The sequence below is a fragment of the Dunckerocampus dactyliophorus genome, chromosome 5, assembly GCF_027744805.1.
Source record: "Dunckerocampus dactyliophorus isolate RoL2022-P2 chromosome 5, RoL_Ddac_1.1, whole genome shotgun sequence".
In the NCBI taxonomy this organism is placed as follows: Eukaryota; Metazoa; Chordata; class Actinopteri; order Syngnathiformes; family Syngnathidae; genus Dunckerocampus; species Dunckerocampus dactyliophorus.
The window spans coordinates 15,787,265-15,803,982 of NC_072823.1; the positions used below are offsets into that span (position 1 = coordinate 15,787,265).

At 41.8% G+C, this 16,718-nt stretch overlaps 1 protein-coding gene across 3 annotated transcripts in view; it reads right to left on the reverse strand.

Moving 5' to 3' along the window:
* Positions 1 to 16,718, reverse strand: part of roraa (RAR-related orphan receptor A, paralog a) — a 272,215-nt gene that overhangs the window by 15,390 nt on the left and 240,107 nt on the right. For all 3 annotated transcript variants that reach the window (XM_054775378.1, XM_054775377.1, XM_054775379.1), the window contains one exon: positions 268 to 353. In XM_054775378.1, the coding sequence (XP_054631353.1) occupies positions 268 to 353 (86 nt within the window). The remainder of the gene's footprint in view (positions 1 to 267; positions 354 to 16,718) is intronic.

Below are 16,718 nucleotides of genomic sequence, written 5' to 3' on the forward strand. Positions count from 1 at the left end.
ATTTCAAGACGAGCAGGCTGCCAAAAAAAGTGTGTATCCGTGGAATGGGAAGGAAAAGAGAAGCAGAGGAAAGACTTGGTCCTATGAATTGTATTGAATTATTGTGCTTTTTTCCCTTTGACCATTTCTTCACACACCTTCAGCAACATTTGGGACATCTCTCGCAGAGAGCGACTTTCTTTACCTCCTCACTTTTCCTTGTCGAAGCCCACAAACACATAAACGCACACCAATCGGCTTTCACGTGAACCGGTTCTTGACACTTACCTTACAGCCTTCACATGTTATCACACCGTAGTGGATGCCTGATGATTTGTCTCCACAGATCTTGCAGGGAATTATTTCGATTTGAGCTGCACGGGAGAGAAACAAAAGACAGAGAGGGTGTGTTAAAAAAAGAAATAAACATAAGTCATACATTTTGTTGTCACAAGTCACTGTACAACACTCAGCATCATGGATCCATGTTGATACATGAAAGAGCACTGCGCTTTTAAAAATATTTCATCCGCCCGCTTTTGAATGCTTTGCTTCCACAGGGCGGAATATTCTGCACATTTGTGTATGAGGCGAAACAGATTCAAGCTTTTTTAAACATTGTATCGATTTGAATCATAAACAAAATGATATATACACTCTAGTGTAGCCAAGTTAAACCCGAACTCACAATACAAAAGAGAGATATCATACAAAAGCTGTATCAACTAAAATGATTTAATGAACACATTATGCTTCTTCTGCTGGATGCATTTCACAAATAAACACTGTTTGTGCAAAATAAGACAAATACTGCCATGTGCAACACTAATACCGAAAAAGTGCAAAAACACTGCGTGTGACTCAGTGCTTCCTCCTGAGGTTTGATAATAGATTAGAAGTATTGCCGGAAGATGCCTTACTACCCCCTTGCATAACCAGTGCTTTATGTTTTCATGCTTCCGCATGACAGGTTGAACTTTGGTAATGGTAATGGTTTAATTTTATTTGAACATGCATACATGTTACAATGGAATACATCCCATAGTACAATTTGCAGTTCCACATGTCCAAAAGGAGAAAGAAGCAACTTTAGTTTTAGTTCTACAGTTCAGTTTTGTTTTTCTTAGTTTTCTTTCGTTTCCTGTTTTGTGCACTTATTTTGTTTTTGTTGTTTGGCACCATGTGCAGCTGCTTCGCGGTCGCTGGAAAGCGCAAACCTGTTTCTCATTAGCAGTCGGAGTGACTATTTAGGTGGGGGCAAATACGAGCACAATGTAACATTTTAGAGTCATTGCAAATTGTGTATTTGCAATCCAAACGCAAAATTTTGAAATAATTCCAGACGGCGGACATGAGTTTGTTACTCTGTGGAGCACGGCAGAGTCTGATGAAGTCTTATTCGTGCACCGATATGCTAATAATAATGCTCCGTTTTAAAGAGCTATATTATTGTGGTTGTAGTTTGCAATGGTGTACAGCTGCACTGTCTTATGTACTTTTTCTCAAATGAAACAATGAAACAAAAAAAAAAGAGAAATAATCAATTCCAGGGTCAAACTGTTGCTATCATACACTCTATTAACTGTACAGGCATTTTAAAAAAAGTAACAACACAATAATAAACTCCCACCACATCCCACTGCTCTCACTACAGCCCTACCATGAGCCTCCCCCCTTCCTTGTCTCCCTACCGAGATCTTTATCTCACAGCCCTCCTCCAACATCTCCCAAATCTTAGCCCCTGCCGGCGTTCCAACAGCAGCAGAAGGCATGCAGCGCCAGACAAAAATCCTCTATCTGATCTAAATCGAGGAAAGATCACCTCAGGATATTTTCTCACGATGTAATGGCTTTCTCCAAGCAGCCAATGAAAATGCAAGGAAGTGGTGCAACACACGTCTGCACCAATTAAGGGGGAAATATGATGATTTAGTCTTAATAAGATGCAATAAAAAATGATGATAATTAGGAAAGTGGTGCTCCGTCGGCAATGTCAGGGCGTTACATCAGCCTCTCCCCTCCAGCCAAGCCTGACGCTTCATATGATAAACCCTCCAAGCTCCTTATATCCCTTGTACACCTTAACAAGCAATCTCTTGATGCCGGTTTGATCACATCACAAGCACTTTTGCTGGGGTTCAATCCACATATCCCTGCCCATTTTAATCAGCCGCCGAGGAGCCTGCAGTGTGTCATGTGGATAATGTCCTTGTCCCTGAGGCCCGCCCGCCAGAGACCCTTAACACAGAGCCTCTAATCCACTAACTAATAGCCACGCTCTATTCATTCACCAATCTGTGTCTGTTCTCCTCGCGCTGCTGGAGTCAACAAGACGGGCTGTGTTTACACGGCATTAGCCTACATTTTAGCAAAATGAACAAAAGCAAGTGGTGGATGGTACACAATTAACCCTCCTCCTGACAACACTTTCTGCCATTTGTGATTCTCGCACACAATAGAGGGCGCTGCACCTCGTCGCCACAGATTATTGTGAAATCCAGGCAGGGGGGCGGGCTTTGAAACCCTATCTGAGAGGGTTAATTTATAATTAATCTTTTCCTCACAGTGAACAGTTGCTCGTTATGGTGAATGGGCCTGTCGCCGTGTGAGTACACTCCATTGTTTGTTTCGGTGTTCTCCGCATGAGCATTAGCAGTGCAGTGTGTTTCGACTCCTTTAGCATTTTCAGCCTCATTACTTACATAATTTGTTCTGACATGCACTCACAACAAGTGAAGCGTGCTGTAATTATGACTAGCTGTGGTTGTGGCCAGCTGAGGGCTGCAGTAGCAGGCCACTGTCAGTGGGTGGTAGTGCGGGGCTACGGTTTCTTCTGCAGAGTTTAACGCCGTGCTTCCACCCACCCTATCCCAGCCCACAGGCTTTTGGCTCTGAGCTCCAGCCTGTGATAGCTCCAGGCTTAGGCTGATGCTAGCTACCCCCACCCCCACACAGCAGAGATGCCTTCATCTCTCCGAAGAAGCGGCGCTCGCTCAGGCCTGACTGACGCTGTGCCACATCAGGTGAAAGCAGTGGGAGTAGACGGGGCACGGCGGTGCCAGGCCAGGCGGGGCGTGCACACACACACATGCACACACATACACGCGTGCACACACACACACACACAAAAGCAACACTCACAAACAAAAGCCCTATCTGCAGCAGGAAGGCCCTCAGTGCACACAACCTCCCTGGTTAACACCCTTACACTCCAGCGCTGCATAAGCTGCTGGATGTGGAGAGCACTCAAGAGTAAAACAGGTTTGTCTCTGGACCAGCTGAGGGAGGCTCTGTGCTTCCTTGTCTGAACATTACGTTATTTGCACACTGGGATAAGCTGCTTTCAAAAAGAGGTTCAGAGGAGAATAAAAGGAGAATACAATTTGAAATGAAACGCACCATGAAGGCATCTAAGTCCACTGTATGTCCACTATATCAGCAAAAATATTGAGACACACATTCTTCTTATACTCAAGACATTTTGGAAAATTCTATACTATAGTTTGGGGTGGCCATTTTCTGTCCCAGCATGACCACTTTAAAGTCCTACAATGGTGCGTTCACACGTCCCATGATTGGTTCGGTTAAAAAGAACCCTGCTATGTTTGGTCTGCTAGTACGGTTCATTGGGTCAAGTGTGAATGCAATCATCTGAACTATGGTGTGCTCCAAACAAGCAGTCCAAGCAGACCCGTCAGCATTTGCAATTGAAAATAAGGGACATTTTCCGGACCAGAGAACCAAACCAGGGTGTGAACTCAGCCTAAGTAACTGGGGCCCTATGATTTCTGCATTAATGGAATCGCAGACACACTAGAGTCTTGGAATTGGTAAATAAAAATGGAATCTACTGTTAAACATGGAATCTTGTGGAAATTCGCATAATGTGATTTAAATGTTAGATGTTGTCATCGTGAGGAGAACGAACGTTTGTGTAGGGAAGTATTTCCCCTGCGGGCCGCTTATCCGGGGCAGAATCTCATCACAAACACTAGCCCATCCTCTCCTGAAGTAAACTGTCAAATTAAACTCCTAAAACACCGGCAAAAGTTGGCGAAAAAACTTCGAAATGCCTCTCTTATGGAGCACAAATGGAAGCTAGCGCCGTTAGCTTAGTCTAGTAGAGCATGATTGTGCTCAGGCTGTATGAGTGTGTTCACACTGTGTTGTGTTTTACCGCTTGTTAACGCAAACACCATTCATGATGCCCGCTGATGTCGTGCAAGTTCTGATTGAAATAAGGACGGGAGGCATGTTTATTCTTACTCCCAGTTCGTCTTCATCATCAACAAACATTCTCAACACACACAACACACTTGCGGCCTTCAAAATAAGAACACTGTTCACCATATACGGTCAAATAAACAAAATAAGGGTTTCATAAAAAATATCTTACATTAATAAAGCAATTAGAATTTCATTGTGGACTACGTCTTCCTTAACCACAAGCACGGTTTGTTGAGGATTTTCATTCATTCATTCATTTTCTACACTGCCTATCTTCATTTATCCAGCCAATCGCAGGGCACATATATACAAACAACCATTCACACTCACATTCATACCACCATTCATGGACAATTTAGAATCTCCAATTAACCCAGTGCTTCTCAAATAGTGTGTCGGGCCCCCCCGTGGAGGGCACGGTGAACTGTCAGGGGGGCGTGAGGGGCAGGGAGGACTTTCAATATTAGTGTAGACCTGCCAACATTTTTGATTTTGTCGTACTCGGCATGCAATTTGACTCTTGAATACGTTTGTATGTTTCACTGCCCTCCATTTTGTTGTATTTCGCTGGTTTCAGTCTGTGCAGTTGAGATAAATAAATAGATGTGATCAGTTTCTCAATAGTATTTCAAATCGGAATGTGGGAGGCAGGGTTGGGCATCGAGCATCGATGGGAACCGGGACTAACATTTTGATTCTCCCGGAATCGTGCATTTTTAAAAATTTAGATTCCTAAGTTCGGTGATCGAAATTATACTGCAAATACGTTGGCCAACTCAAATATCCATCTAATGTAAGGCTATGTACTTTTTCATAGACAAACGACCTGACGTTAATGCTAGCTTTAGCCAGGAAGTTGACCACACCCCGTGTTAAGTGTTACTCCATTCACCGTACTTGTTTGATACTTTGCACGCAGAAGTAACCAGTCAGGTGTCCCTATTCTTTTGTCCATACGATGTTTTTCGTCTGTGACTGAGCTGCAGTGAGAAATGCTTGAGCAGAGTTCACACAAGGAGTCAGTCAGTCAAACAAACACACAAAAAGGCCAGTGCTCATAAGCACTCCCACTCTGCCAGTCAATATCTATTGACACGAGCTGCGTGTTAAGTGCCTCGCGGTGTGAGACAGGCAGCTGCTGGCTCGCTTGAGCTTGACCAGCGCAGTGCCAGTGATCCCATTCACCGCGCCTCCCCGGCCGCCTGCCAGCCCCTGCCTGCTTTGTTTACGACATCAAAGCTTGGCGCAGTTTGACGGGCAGCCATGTTAAAGCCCATCGTAGAAGTCCACCGCTTCCTCGCAGCGCAGCTAGATGGCCTCTGCCAGCAGAATGCTTAAAGATACCTGCTGAAACTGCAAGAATATGTAGAAATCACACTGTGACACTAGTGACCACTAGGGCAAGACAAGCAACTACACTGCCGACGTGGCCGTCTTAGACAATAAGGTCCAGCTGACAGAGGAGACACATTGTTTGTGTGTGTGAGCTGTTCAAGGACACTGATTCACCGCGCTTACGGCGCTTCCTCGTCGGAGGACGATGTGTCACTCAAGGCGCATGTACAAAAAGGCCAGCGTGGCTTCTGCATGTTCACCCAGTGACCTTCACTGTCTTCTCAAGAGCCCCAATTTCAACCCACTGCTAAAACTACACGCCATTATTAAAGGCCCAGAGAGTGACAGTTGATTGCTAACACCCACAACAATTTGCCAAACGCACACTCACAGCTTAGTGGGGGCCTGTCAAGTTCGTTTTAGTGGAGGCATCACATAGACAGACACTGTAGGACGGAATATTGTCTTCCAGTGCCCTGCAGGTGCATTAATGCTTCATTTACAGATGTAGAGTGACATCATGAAACATGTAAAGATGAGAAATATATTGGGAGCCTGACGTAATGTTAATATCTGTGCAAAATAGTGTGCATACACTGTGCCTAATATAAAAGACAGAGGGTTGAACTGCTGCCATCTTCACCTTTATTCACATTTTAGTTATATATAGTAACATTATATTAGTATATATTAAATTATTATTATATATTAAACTATTATTATTATTATATTATATATTATATTATTGTGTCTGAGGCAGTGTATTTCAACAATCATGAGTAAGTGTAAAAATAAGTTAACCGGTGTGTGTTAACCAACTTTCAAGACATTTTGGAGGTTTTACTTCCAAACATTTAGGTTATATTTTTAGTGGTTCAGTTTTATATTTACTGACTTGATGCCTAATTTCAATGGTTTAAACAATGTCAGAAAGGTATTAATTTAACAATATGTTGGTTGTTGGCAGCATTGCAGGGATCTGTGTTGCATCATAATGAGTGGTGTTATATGCAATATAGGCATATGTAATATTTTGTTTACCTTATTTATAGGATTTACATCTGATATAGGCACCAAATCGTTACTTAAACGGAGCCCGAACTGGTACTTAAAAAAAAGGGAAAACAAAGCCTTTTTATTTTTGCTGAATTTTGTAAAGTTGAGCGGAAGAGTAATTAGTAATATAAATACAATTGAAACTAAGTAAGAAATTCACCATTATAAAACAATTTGCCATAATTCTCACAGCAAAACCAGCAGCATCACAGGGAATGTGAGGACTTGATAGGACTGTAAGTGCATACATTCTGCTGTTTAAGTGCATACTTTCCACACAGTTAGAACAGAAAGTGATAACTGACATCTAATACAACTGTGTTCGCTAGCTAATCCTACATGTAAGCGTCGCGTATTAGCAGAACAAAATGACGTTACTTACACGTTACTTGCACAATATCACCTTCAAGCATGTGTTGCAGGTGGCATCTTTTGAGGTGATGTACAACCAAACTGAGCGTTTCAACATTTAGCTAGATGCTCACCGCCATCTGTGTAGCTCAAAAACGTCAAGCGTAACACTGCCACAACAGTTGACTCGCTGGTAACTATACCCCATTTTTACGTCATTTCAGTGCCACTAAATGAAAAGCAAAGGCGGCAATGATATCTTATTCGTTCGGTCTAGTTACTACTGTTTACTTTGGCACCGGTGCAATTATGCTACAGCATTTTGGTACACATCCCTACTTATTTAGTGACATAAGAGGCAGTCCAGGTTGACACCACTGCAAACCATAAAAACATGAATAAACTTCGTGAGAAATGAATACATCTCAAATGGGAAAATCTCAATTTGATTGTGCACATGTACTTAATGTTTTGGCCGGTGAATACTTGTGTATACATGGCAAATAACTGGTCAGAATGCCCCAACTGGACTAGTGAAGTTGAAGGATTAAGATTATCCTTTACGCTCCAGCTCCATGCTTTGACCGCTGTCATAATGCTGAGAGCTTAACCCATTACGCGATTGGACCATTAAATAATTTTCCTTGCCTGATTATTCATGATAGACATTAACAACAAGGTCCAAGGCTTTCTACTCTATTCTGTCGCCTTCCTATTGTATCACTTACAAAACAAACCTTTTCCAAAAAGAAGCCCGACTTCTATATGCGGAGTGTGTGTGAAAGTGTGTGTGTATGTGTGTGTGTGTGTCAGACAGCTGTCAATGACAAGGATGACGCACGACAGCAGGCTCATGTTGGAGATTATGTAAGGAACTGGACAGAGCGCAGCTTTATGAGCAGATTAACAATTCTTGTCTCATCAGACAAACTGTGTTAAGACATTTTCCTTTCATAATATTTTGCAACCACACCACATAATGTAGAAGCTCCCAAGAGAATTACACAAACGCTGAATTACAAAATAATTAAAGCTGCAAGCAGCAATGAATGGGTGAGTACATACCGTACGGTAGACTTTGAAGGAAATCAGTCTCAGGAGTTACTACAATTGTTGTTCTACCAATTGCAATGGGGGTATGTGAATAAAAATGAAAAACAATTAGCGCCTAAACTCACAATTACACGTGTGCCTGAACAACTCATGGCACAAGGAAAACGAAGGAGAAAGCAGGCAGGACATGACGTTCTTCATTGCTCGGTGTACATCATGTGAACAAATAAGTAAGTTTGATGGTTATTTTGTGCATTAAGAGTGTTTAATATTGAATATTTCATTTATATTGGTGTTCCAATCCTGAAAACCTGTCACTGTGAGTGGGGCTTCCCCCGAAAATTGGGCTTTATCTTTGCTTTTAAAGTGGTGTGAAAAAGTGTTTCCCCCTTCCCGATTTCTTATTATTTTGCATGTTTGTCACACCTAAATGAAGTTTGTGACAAAACAACTGAACACAAAATGCAGTTTTTAAATTAAACTTTTTATTATTAAGCGAAAAAATCCAAATCTACATGGCGCTGTGTGAAAAAGTGATTGCCCCCTCTGTTAAAACATAACTTAACTGAGATTCATTGAGAGCTATCAGTCTGAAAAAGGTTAGAAATCCATTTCTAAAACTTTACTACTCTAGCGAACCACAATGAGAGCCATTATCCACAAATGGCGAAAACAAATAAAAATGTTTCAGAATTTAGTGCTTCACATCCGTCTAGAATGCACGGTTCAAAATTGGTAATGATTGGATCAATCCTCCAGGACAGGCTAACTTCTGTAGCAGCACTACAAATGGTCAAAATCACCCTGAAATAGCCACTTTAAAAAAACAAAAGTGGTGACTTCCTTTTCCTTTCCTTGTCCATCTCATCTGTCTACTAAATTTCATGTTGATTCCTGCCTTCAGGGGATGAATTTTCACAAATTCCGGAGTCACCACCATGCCAACTGCCACCGCTGAGTTCTGCGACCCTAAAAATAATAATAATTAAAAAAAACAACATAATTTGGTCTGCACACAGACACCGGGGGGCACTAAACTGACTGTCAAGTGCAGATGTTCCGCCATCATTATATGCATTTTATTTCATGCACTTGGCATTTGGCAGTGGGGATCAGCTGTCGCTCTCCGCTGAACACACATATCCATGACAGTCACATCTAGCGGGAGACAGCCTAACAAGAGCAGGATTTCTGCTGCTTTTTGTCTTTTCTGTTGCTGCCACGAGAAGTCGCTCGACACATATATATTTTATTTATTCCCATGTATGCAGCAGAATAAAGGTTATTTGAATGTCAGCGGCAAAGGACACCGGTGGCACGCAACGCAGTCTGAATGTATGTGCTATTTGTTTATGGATTGAATGCTTATTTACAAGAGCGGTGCCAAAATGGCATTTGCTGTTTTGAAGCGAACACAAATTCACCTGCAGCCTAAAACTCCACATCATTTCAACATGCTCCCATTCAAGCTGGAAACACGCTGCAGTCATCAAAAATATTTGGACCACAAGGGGATTAGAGGAAGGAGAGATATAATTGACACATTCTCCATGCATGCTGCATCCTGCTAATTCCCACCAATCATTTAGCTGTGATCTCCCCGCCATATTGGAGACAAGCTTTATTTGAAGAGATGCTTCCCTTCATAGCAGGACATGCAGGGACTCTGCTTAAACTCAACGTCTGGGCTGTTGCCCTTGGCTGCTTTTTGGATGAACTCATGCGTGCATCACTGTGTGTTTGTTTGTGTGTGAGGCCTATTAATATTTCAACATTGCCCAGCGCCAGATGCCTGTACAACAAAGCAGCGCTTCCCTCCGCATGTCTCCCACTGTATTTACTTGACTGTTTTATTGAAGAGCATTCTGACACTCTCAACAAGAGGAGTAGAAGGGAGGGGGGAGATGGATTCCCAAGCACAAGACATCTCTCTCTGTGTGTTGTTCTCCGCCAATTGGACACTAATTTATGTTTCGTTGTGGCAAAGACTGACGGGCTTCCTGACTGGAAATGTGCACCCTTGCACTCTGGGGGTGGGACGACAACAAAAGGCCAGGTTTACCAAGAAAATAAGCACGATGAATGTTAGCATGTGTGCAACACACCTCTCTCCTTCCTCCCTTCTTGTCGGCTCCACCTGAGTTGAACTGCCCATCATTCCTCATCTACTTCCATATGCTTCTACTGTATGCATTTTAAGACTGCACTGATAAGTTATGTTGCACGCTTGCGCTGCTTATTGCAGGACACACCCCTAGTGCTGGTGCCAGCAGGGAGACAGTTTCACGCTGTTTGCTCTGATAGCAAAACACCATGTGTCAACAGCATACTGAAAGCCCCTTGTTAGTCACTAACAGCCACAAGAGCTGAACTTAAATAAAATACGTTGCAAATATTGACATTCTTTGTCTAAAGCAGGGGTGTCCAAACACGGCTTGCCGGCCAAATGTGGCCTGCCATTCATTTTTAACTGGACTGTATCAAAGTCTAAAAATATAATTGACTACGGTCCGCGCACAACACACGCTTAAATGTTTTGTAATTCTTAGTTTAAACACTAGGTGGAGTTACTGTATCGACCAAGGCAGAGTCTCCACAATGAAAGAAATCATAGGATAAAATTGTTCAGGTTAACCAGAAATGATGGAACCAAAGAGACCCTATGCGGGGATTTGCTTCCTTGAGGCTGAAACCGTGAACGACATTATTCCCCTTCCACCGAGAGATGGCTCAAGCCCGGGGAAGGTTTGCCGAGTCCGGACGAAGGTTTGTACATACCGAGATATTGTTCGTCTGAACAACGAGGCTTGACTTGGAGCTAATTAGCCGAGCTAACGCTTTGCACCATAGGCTATGTTCACACTGCAGGTCAAGTCAGATTGTTTTGTTCAAATGGGACCTATATCTTATTTTTTCATGTCAGTGTGAACAGTATAATTCCGACTTTGTCAAATGTGACCCATGCCTCGTATGTAAATATACTAAATCTGATATGTACCCATCATGTCGTGGAAAGGCGTGCTTTGCCGATACTTGGGAAAAGGTACTCACAGGTGAGGTGTAGACAAAAGCTCTGCTTGTCACCCAAAAATGTTTTTTAAAATCTGTCGCGGTTCACGTCAATGTCCCAGCGCTCCTGGCTCCGACATCCACCCACACACTCCACGGAACAGACGTCGCAGCATGTTCCCCACCAACTGCCATAGCCCAAATTCTTGCCCTCGTCCTTCTTAATCTCCTTTGCAAAAAAGAATTGGTTAAGCAACTGCTGACTGAAATTGCCACAAACGCACAAACCCAGACATATTTACTTCTGTAAACACACGCCAACACGTGTGGCATTATGTCATGTGTGCACGTGCATCACTTCTTTACCCTGCAGTAGTTGTTGCTGTAGTAATACTGTAGTAGCCGTAGTAGTAGCAGTAACACTGGCAGTGCACAACACTGACAAGTTGCATGCTTTGATGATACAAAAGCAACACATGTCCACTTTTTAATGTAAAATGCAAAACATTCAACAACTCATGCATTAATAAGCAGCCAGTGCTTAACAGTAACAAACCAATATACTAACAGTTTTTAGTAGTTTTTAGTAGTTTATTAATGCTTCCTATAGACCAGAGGTTTCCAAAGTGCGGTCTTGGGGCCATTGGTGGCTTGTGGCTTTTTTTTTTTTTTTTTTTTAATGGGCCGCAGCACATAGTAGAAATATTATTAAACAAAAAAACTCCATCAAAAATGTGGAAAATACTGTAGAGCTAAAGGCACTATGTAAAGAGAAAAAGCTTCAAAATTTACAGTTAACAAACAATAACACAAAGCAGCGTCTGTAATAGTGTACATTATGTTTAACCTTTTTACAAAAAATTTCAAAAAATAAATACAAATATCAAAGTGGACCCTGCATCCTTTGCCTTTTCAGTATGTGATCCTTGGTGGAAAAAGTTGGGATACCCCTGCTTTATGCCAACCTTTGATTAATTAATCAAACGAGCCAGAGGCTTTGGGCGAGAGGCAGGATATACCTGGGACTCTGCACTGGAGTGAATCGCAGGCACATGTAGACAAACAACCATTCACACTCACATTCATTCCTACGGCCAATTTAGAGTTGCCAATTAACCTAACATGCATGCCTTTGGAATGTGGGAGGAGACCGGAGTACACAGAGAACACCCACGCCCACACAGGCAGAACATGCGAACTTCACACAGAGATGCCCAAAAGAGATTCGAACCCAGATCTTCCCGATCTCCTGACTGTGTGGCCAACATGCTACTAGGCTACCAGGCGGCCCATTATAATAATAATAATAATAATAATAATAATAATAATAATAATAATAATAATAATAATAACAACAACAAAATAAGACAATTTAAAACAATTTACAATATAATAAAATAATGAACAAAATAAAATTTTAAGCATTGAATTTATTAGTATTCTTGATTAATAATAATAATAATAATAATAATAATAATAAATAATTTAAAATAAGATAAATAACGTGCTATTAGAACTAATAAATATGATCTGTTCTGTTGGTAGATTATTTGCTTTAAAGTACGCACTTTAGATCTTGAATTAAAAAATCTTGCTTTTTGCAGTGTGCCCCACACTTTTAAAACCCCTGATATTGCGTATTTGGTTTATTTCTAAAATAGATACATGTTTTTGATAAGAACTATATAAGGCCTGTGTTGGATTGTTTGCTGTGTTGCTGTATGCAGAAGCATTGTGATACACCAAAGATCAAACTCACTGAGGCCGAACTCACACAGGACCTGGCTGATTGACTGGTGCTGCTGCCCTTTGAATTTCTAAGTTTTCGCTCGCTTCTCAGACGCTTCAGTCTGACCACTTGCACTATAAAGCAGCGACTTAAAGCCTTGATTTTGTGGTCTGATGCTTAAGTGAGACACCTCAACTTCTGTGCCAAACATAACACCCCTCCTCTCCAATCCCCTCCTCCCCGAGGGGACAGCAACATTGCTTGGCTCCTCTGGAAATGCACAGGAATATATAAATAATGAATCCTTCACAACATCCACTGCAATTACATGCAGAAACCTTTACATAACAACAAAGAGCTGTGTAGCATTCCACAAGGGAATTCTCCTCTGCCACACTGTACAACTTGCTTCCCTCTCTAATTGCTGTATTAGTATGCATTTTCTGTAAGACAAGCACAACTCTGCTGTGAACAGGATATTTCTACTGGTTCACAGAAAGAAATCAAAACTTACATCCTACAATTTCCTGCCTGGACTCTTCTTTGCCCAAAGGGTGACAAGTACTGTATATGTGTTTTTATGTGAGCATTACTTTTTTTCCATAGCAAAGTGCGTATTTGAGTGCCTCAGTCAGTGGATGAAGACGGGTAGGGAGGGGGATACGGGAGGTCCCATCTCATGCTGCTGCTCAGGGTCAGTGGGTCTTCGGCACGTGGCCAGAACACACACACAGAGGAGGCTGAATATTTTAGCTAATAGTAATTGTCCCTCTGCGGCCTCCTTAGAAAAAACAGACTTCCACACAACGCATTCTGGCTGCACAGGCCAGATCGTAATCATGGCTGCTATTGGCTCCATCCAAAAGGGAAGCTCAGCTTGAGCCTGCAGTCATGGTGCGACTCACTGTTTCCATGTGACTTGACCGCTGCTCTGCATGTGTTAACCGATCAGCTGATGAGTTTATTATGATTGGAAACTGATTTTTGGCATCTTAAATATAATGTACTGCAGGTAAATGCATTGAATATAATCTTAAATTATGGCCAGTTTAATGAGTGTCCGACTTCATGAATGATATTGTTTTGCAGAAGCTAAATCAACCTGTATGTTACTATTTTGATGTATTTGTGCAGAGTCTCAAATACTAATTTTATAACACGTTCGCTCCGTGATATGGTAATATATTGTACGAACAACAATGCTATTTAGTAGAATTTGTTTTGTTTTTAGTTTTCTTTGAACTGCATAACTTAATAACTAACTGGGAAAATTGTAATAAATAAAAGATTTTAAAAATAAATCTTTTTTTTTTTTATTTATGTGCGAGGACTTCTGTGCTGTACAGACATTTATGATTAATTCAATGAAAATAATGTCCTACCCTCCCATATAATGCTTCCTGCTTTGAAATTATGGGGAAAATAAAGCACTTTTAGCACAAGCCTTGCTTGACTGATTGCCAAGTTGAATTGTAATGTAATATTATTCAAAATATAGTGTTTGAGGTATAATGTAAATATAATGTTAGTAATCGAGTACAATTTTTTTATGATTTCCTACAATATCCTTGTTTTAAAAATATTTCATATTTAATTGCTTGGTGTTGCAAGGTATTTTCAATAATCAGAAATAAAATTATGGTACGAGGGCTAAATGTTAACATAAGTATGTTATCATTATATTAAGTCAATTGCAAAAATGATATTTAGTAAGCCTATGAAGAATTCTCTATATACTTTAAAGGCTGATTTGAAATATTTTTTGCCGTTTTTCTTGAAGGGCTTGGTTTTTCATCTGCTGAAAAAAAAGAGTGAGCAAGGACATAGAAGATGAATGCCATCAATGGCCATCCGATACGTCCAGGGATGTGTGATTGAGACAAATGAGCCTTGTTACATTAGCTGGGATACTGAATCCTGCTGCTCAAAGATCCACAGCCGTGATAAAGCTGAAACTAGAAGCGGTCGACCTTTCCACACACAAACGCACACACACCCCATTGGCATTGAGCGGGAGAAAGTTTCACCAGTCTCACTAATGTTTTTTGTTTCCTCTATTTCATAAACAAGTGTATTCATAAATACAGTACAGGCCACATCTTGGCCTTCAAAGGTACTCTGGCCTTGTCTTTCAAGTGCAGCAAATTAAAGTAAGACAGCATCATTACCTAATCGTTATACATTGCCCTAAGGGATGATGAACAAATCCATATTGTATCGCTTATCTTCAACGATGAAATGGCTGTGACTATGTAATGTATTTACGTGAGATGAAATGTGCAAGGGTTGGGAGTGAGGTCTTGCCCCAGGTGGAGGAGTTCAAGTCTTGTTCACGTAAGGGAAGTGAGGTCGACAGGCGGATTGGCGCAGCGTCTGCAGTAATGCGTGTACTGGACCATCGTGGTGATAAGAGAGCTGAGCCGGAAGGCAAAGCTCTCAATTTACCAGTCGATCCATGTTCCCACCCTCACCTGTGGGTTGTAACAGAAAGAACAAGATGGCGTATACAAGCTGCTGCAATTCAGCTTCCACCGTAGGGTGGCTGGACTCACCCTAAGAGATAGGGTGAGGAGCTTGGTCATCTGGGAGGGGCTCAGAGTAGAGCCACTTCTCCTTCACACCAAGAGGAGACAGTGGGGTGGCTTGGGCATCTTGTCCAGATGTCTCCCGGACGCCTCCCTGGTGAGGTGTTCTGGGCATGCCCAGACAGGAGAACGCCCCGGGACAGACCTAGGATAGGCTGGACGGATTATGTCTCACAGCTGACCTGGGAACGCCTTGGTGTCCTCCTGGTGGAACTGGAAGAGGTTGGCAAGGACCGGGAAGTCTGGACTTCCCTACTGAGACTGCTGCCCCCGCAACACGGACCCGTATAAGCGGAAGAAAATTAAATGGAATGGAATGGAAATGCGCAAGGATGTTGTTGTTTTTTTTAACCTGTTTAATCTGTTTGATTTGCAGTGTGTCAAGATCATGAGAAGTAGACCCAGTTGACTATAAACTCCAGATCAAAATTTTAAGACCAGTTGAAAAATGGAAATAATTTACATTTTGCACTGTTGGATTTTAAGGAGGTACTAACTAGAGCTTCAAAATGCAAAAAGAAGAAATGAGAGTGAGACAAAACATTTTTTGAGAAGGCAATGTATTGCAAACAACCATTAAAGTATGAAAGGCTGTTCATCAGATGACCAAAAGTTTAAGACTATGGGCTTTAAAAGCCAAAATCTTGGTAAAATGTGGATTCAATGTCATTTTCTGTCAGGTGTTCACATTGTCATGATTTCTTGATTGCAAAGGCAAAAAAGCTTTCGCTCTTTTGAACATGGTTGGATTGTTGAGCTGCATAAGCAAGGTCTTTAGCAGCGCGCCGTTACTGCTGAGTTTGGACGCAGTAAATCAGTTATTTGAAACTTCTTAAAAATCCTGAGGGTTATGGAACAAAAAAGACAAACAACAATGTCACTGGCCCTGAGCCGGAAGTTCTCGTCTCCTTCAACGCCACAAAATTACCCAATTACAATTTGCATGAAAGCACCAAACATGACGGATTGAAAGGTGGAAGAAAGTTTCATTTTCTGATGACAAAAATGTAACTTTGACGGTCTTGATGACTTTCAACGTTACTGGCATGACGAACAGATCCCACTTGAGATGCTTTCCACATTGCAAAGTGGATGGGGCGCCATCATGATCTAGGGTATTTTTTCCTTCAGGTTGTGCAGGGGCGTCGAACGGCAGCTGGCTAAGTGGAGATGTTGCAGGGGGCATCCCTCATAACTGAAGGCCCTCATCTGAGTGGTAATGACTGGCTTTTTCAACAGGACAACGCTGCAGTTCACAATGCCCGCCTGGCAAAGGACTTCTTCCAGATGAAAAATGTCACTCTTTTGGACCATCCTGCATGTTCCCCTGATCTAAATCCAATCCTGTCCAATTTAGAACATTTGGAGATGGATTGCAAGAGAAGTTTAAAAAA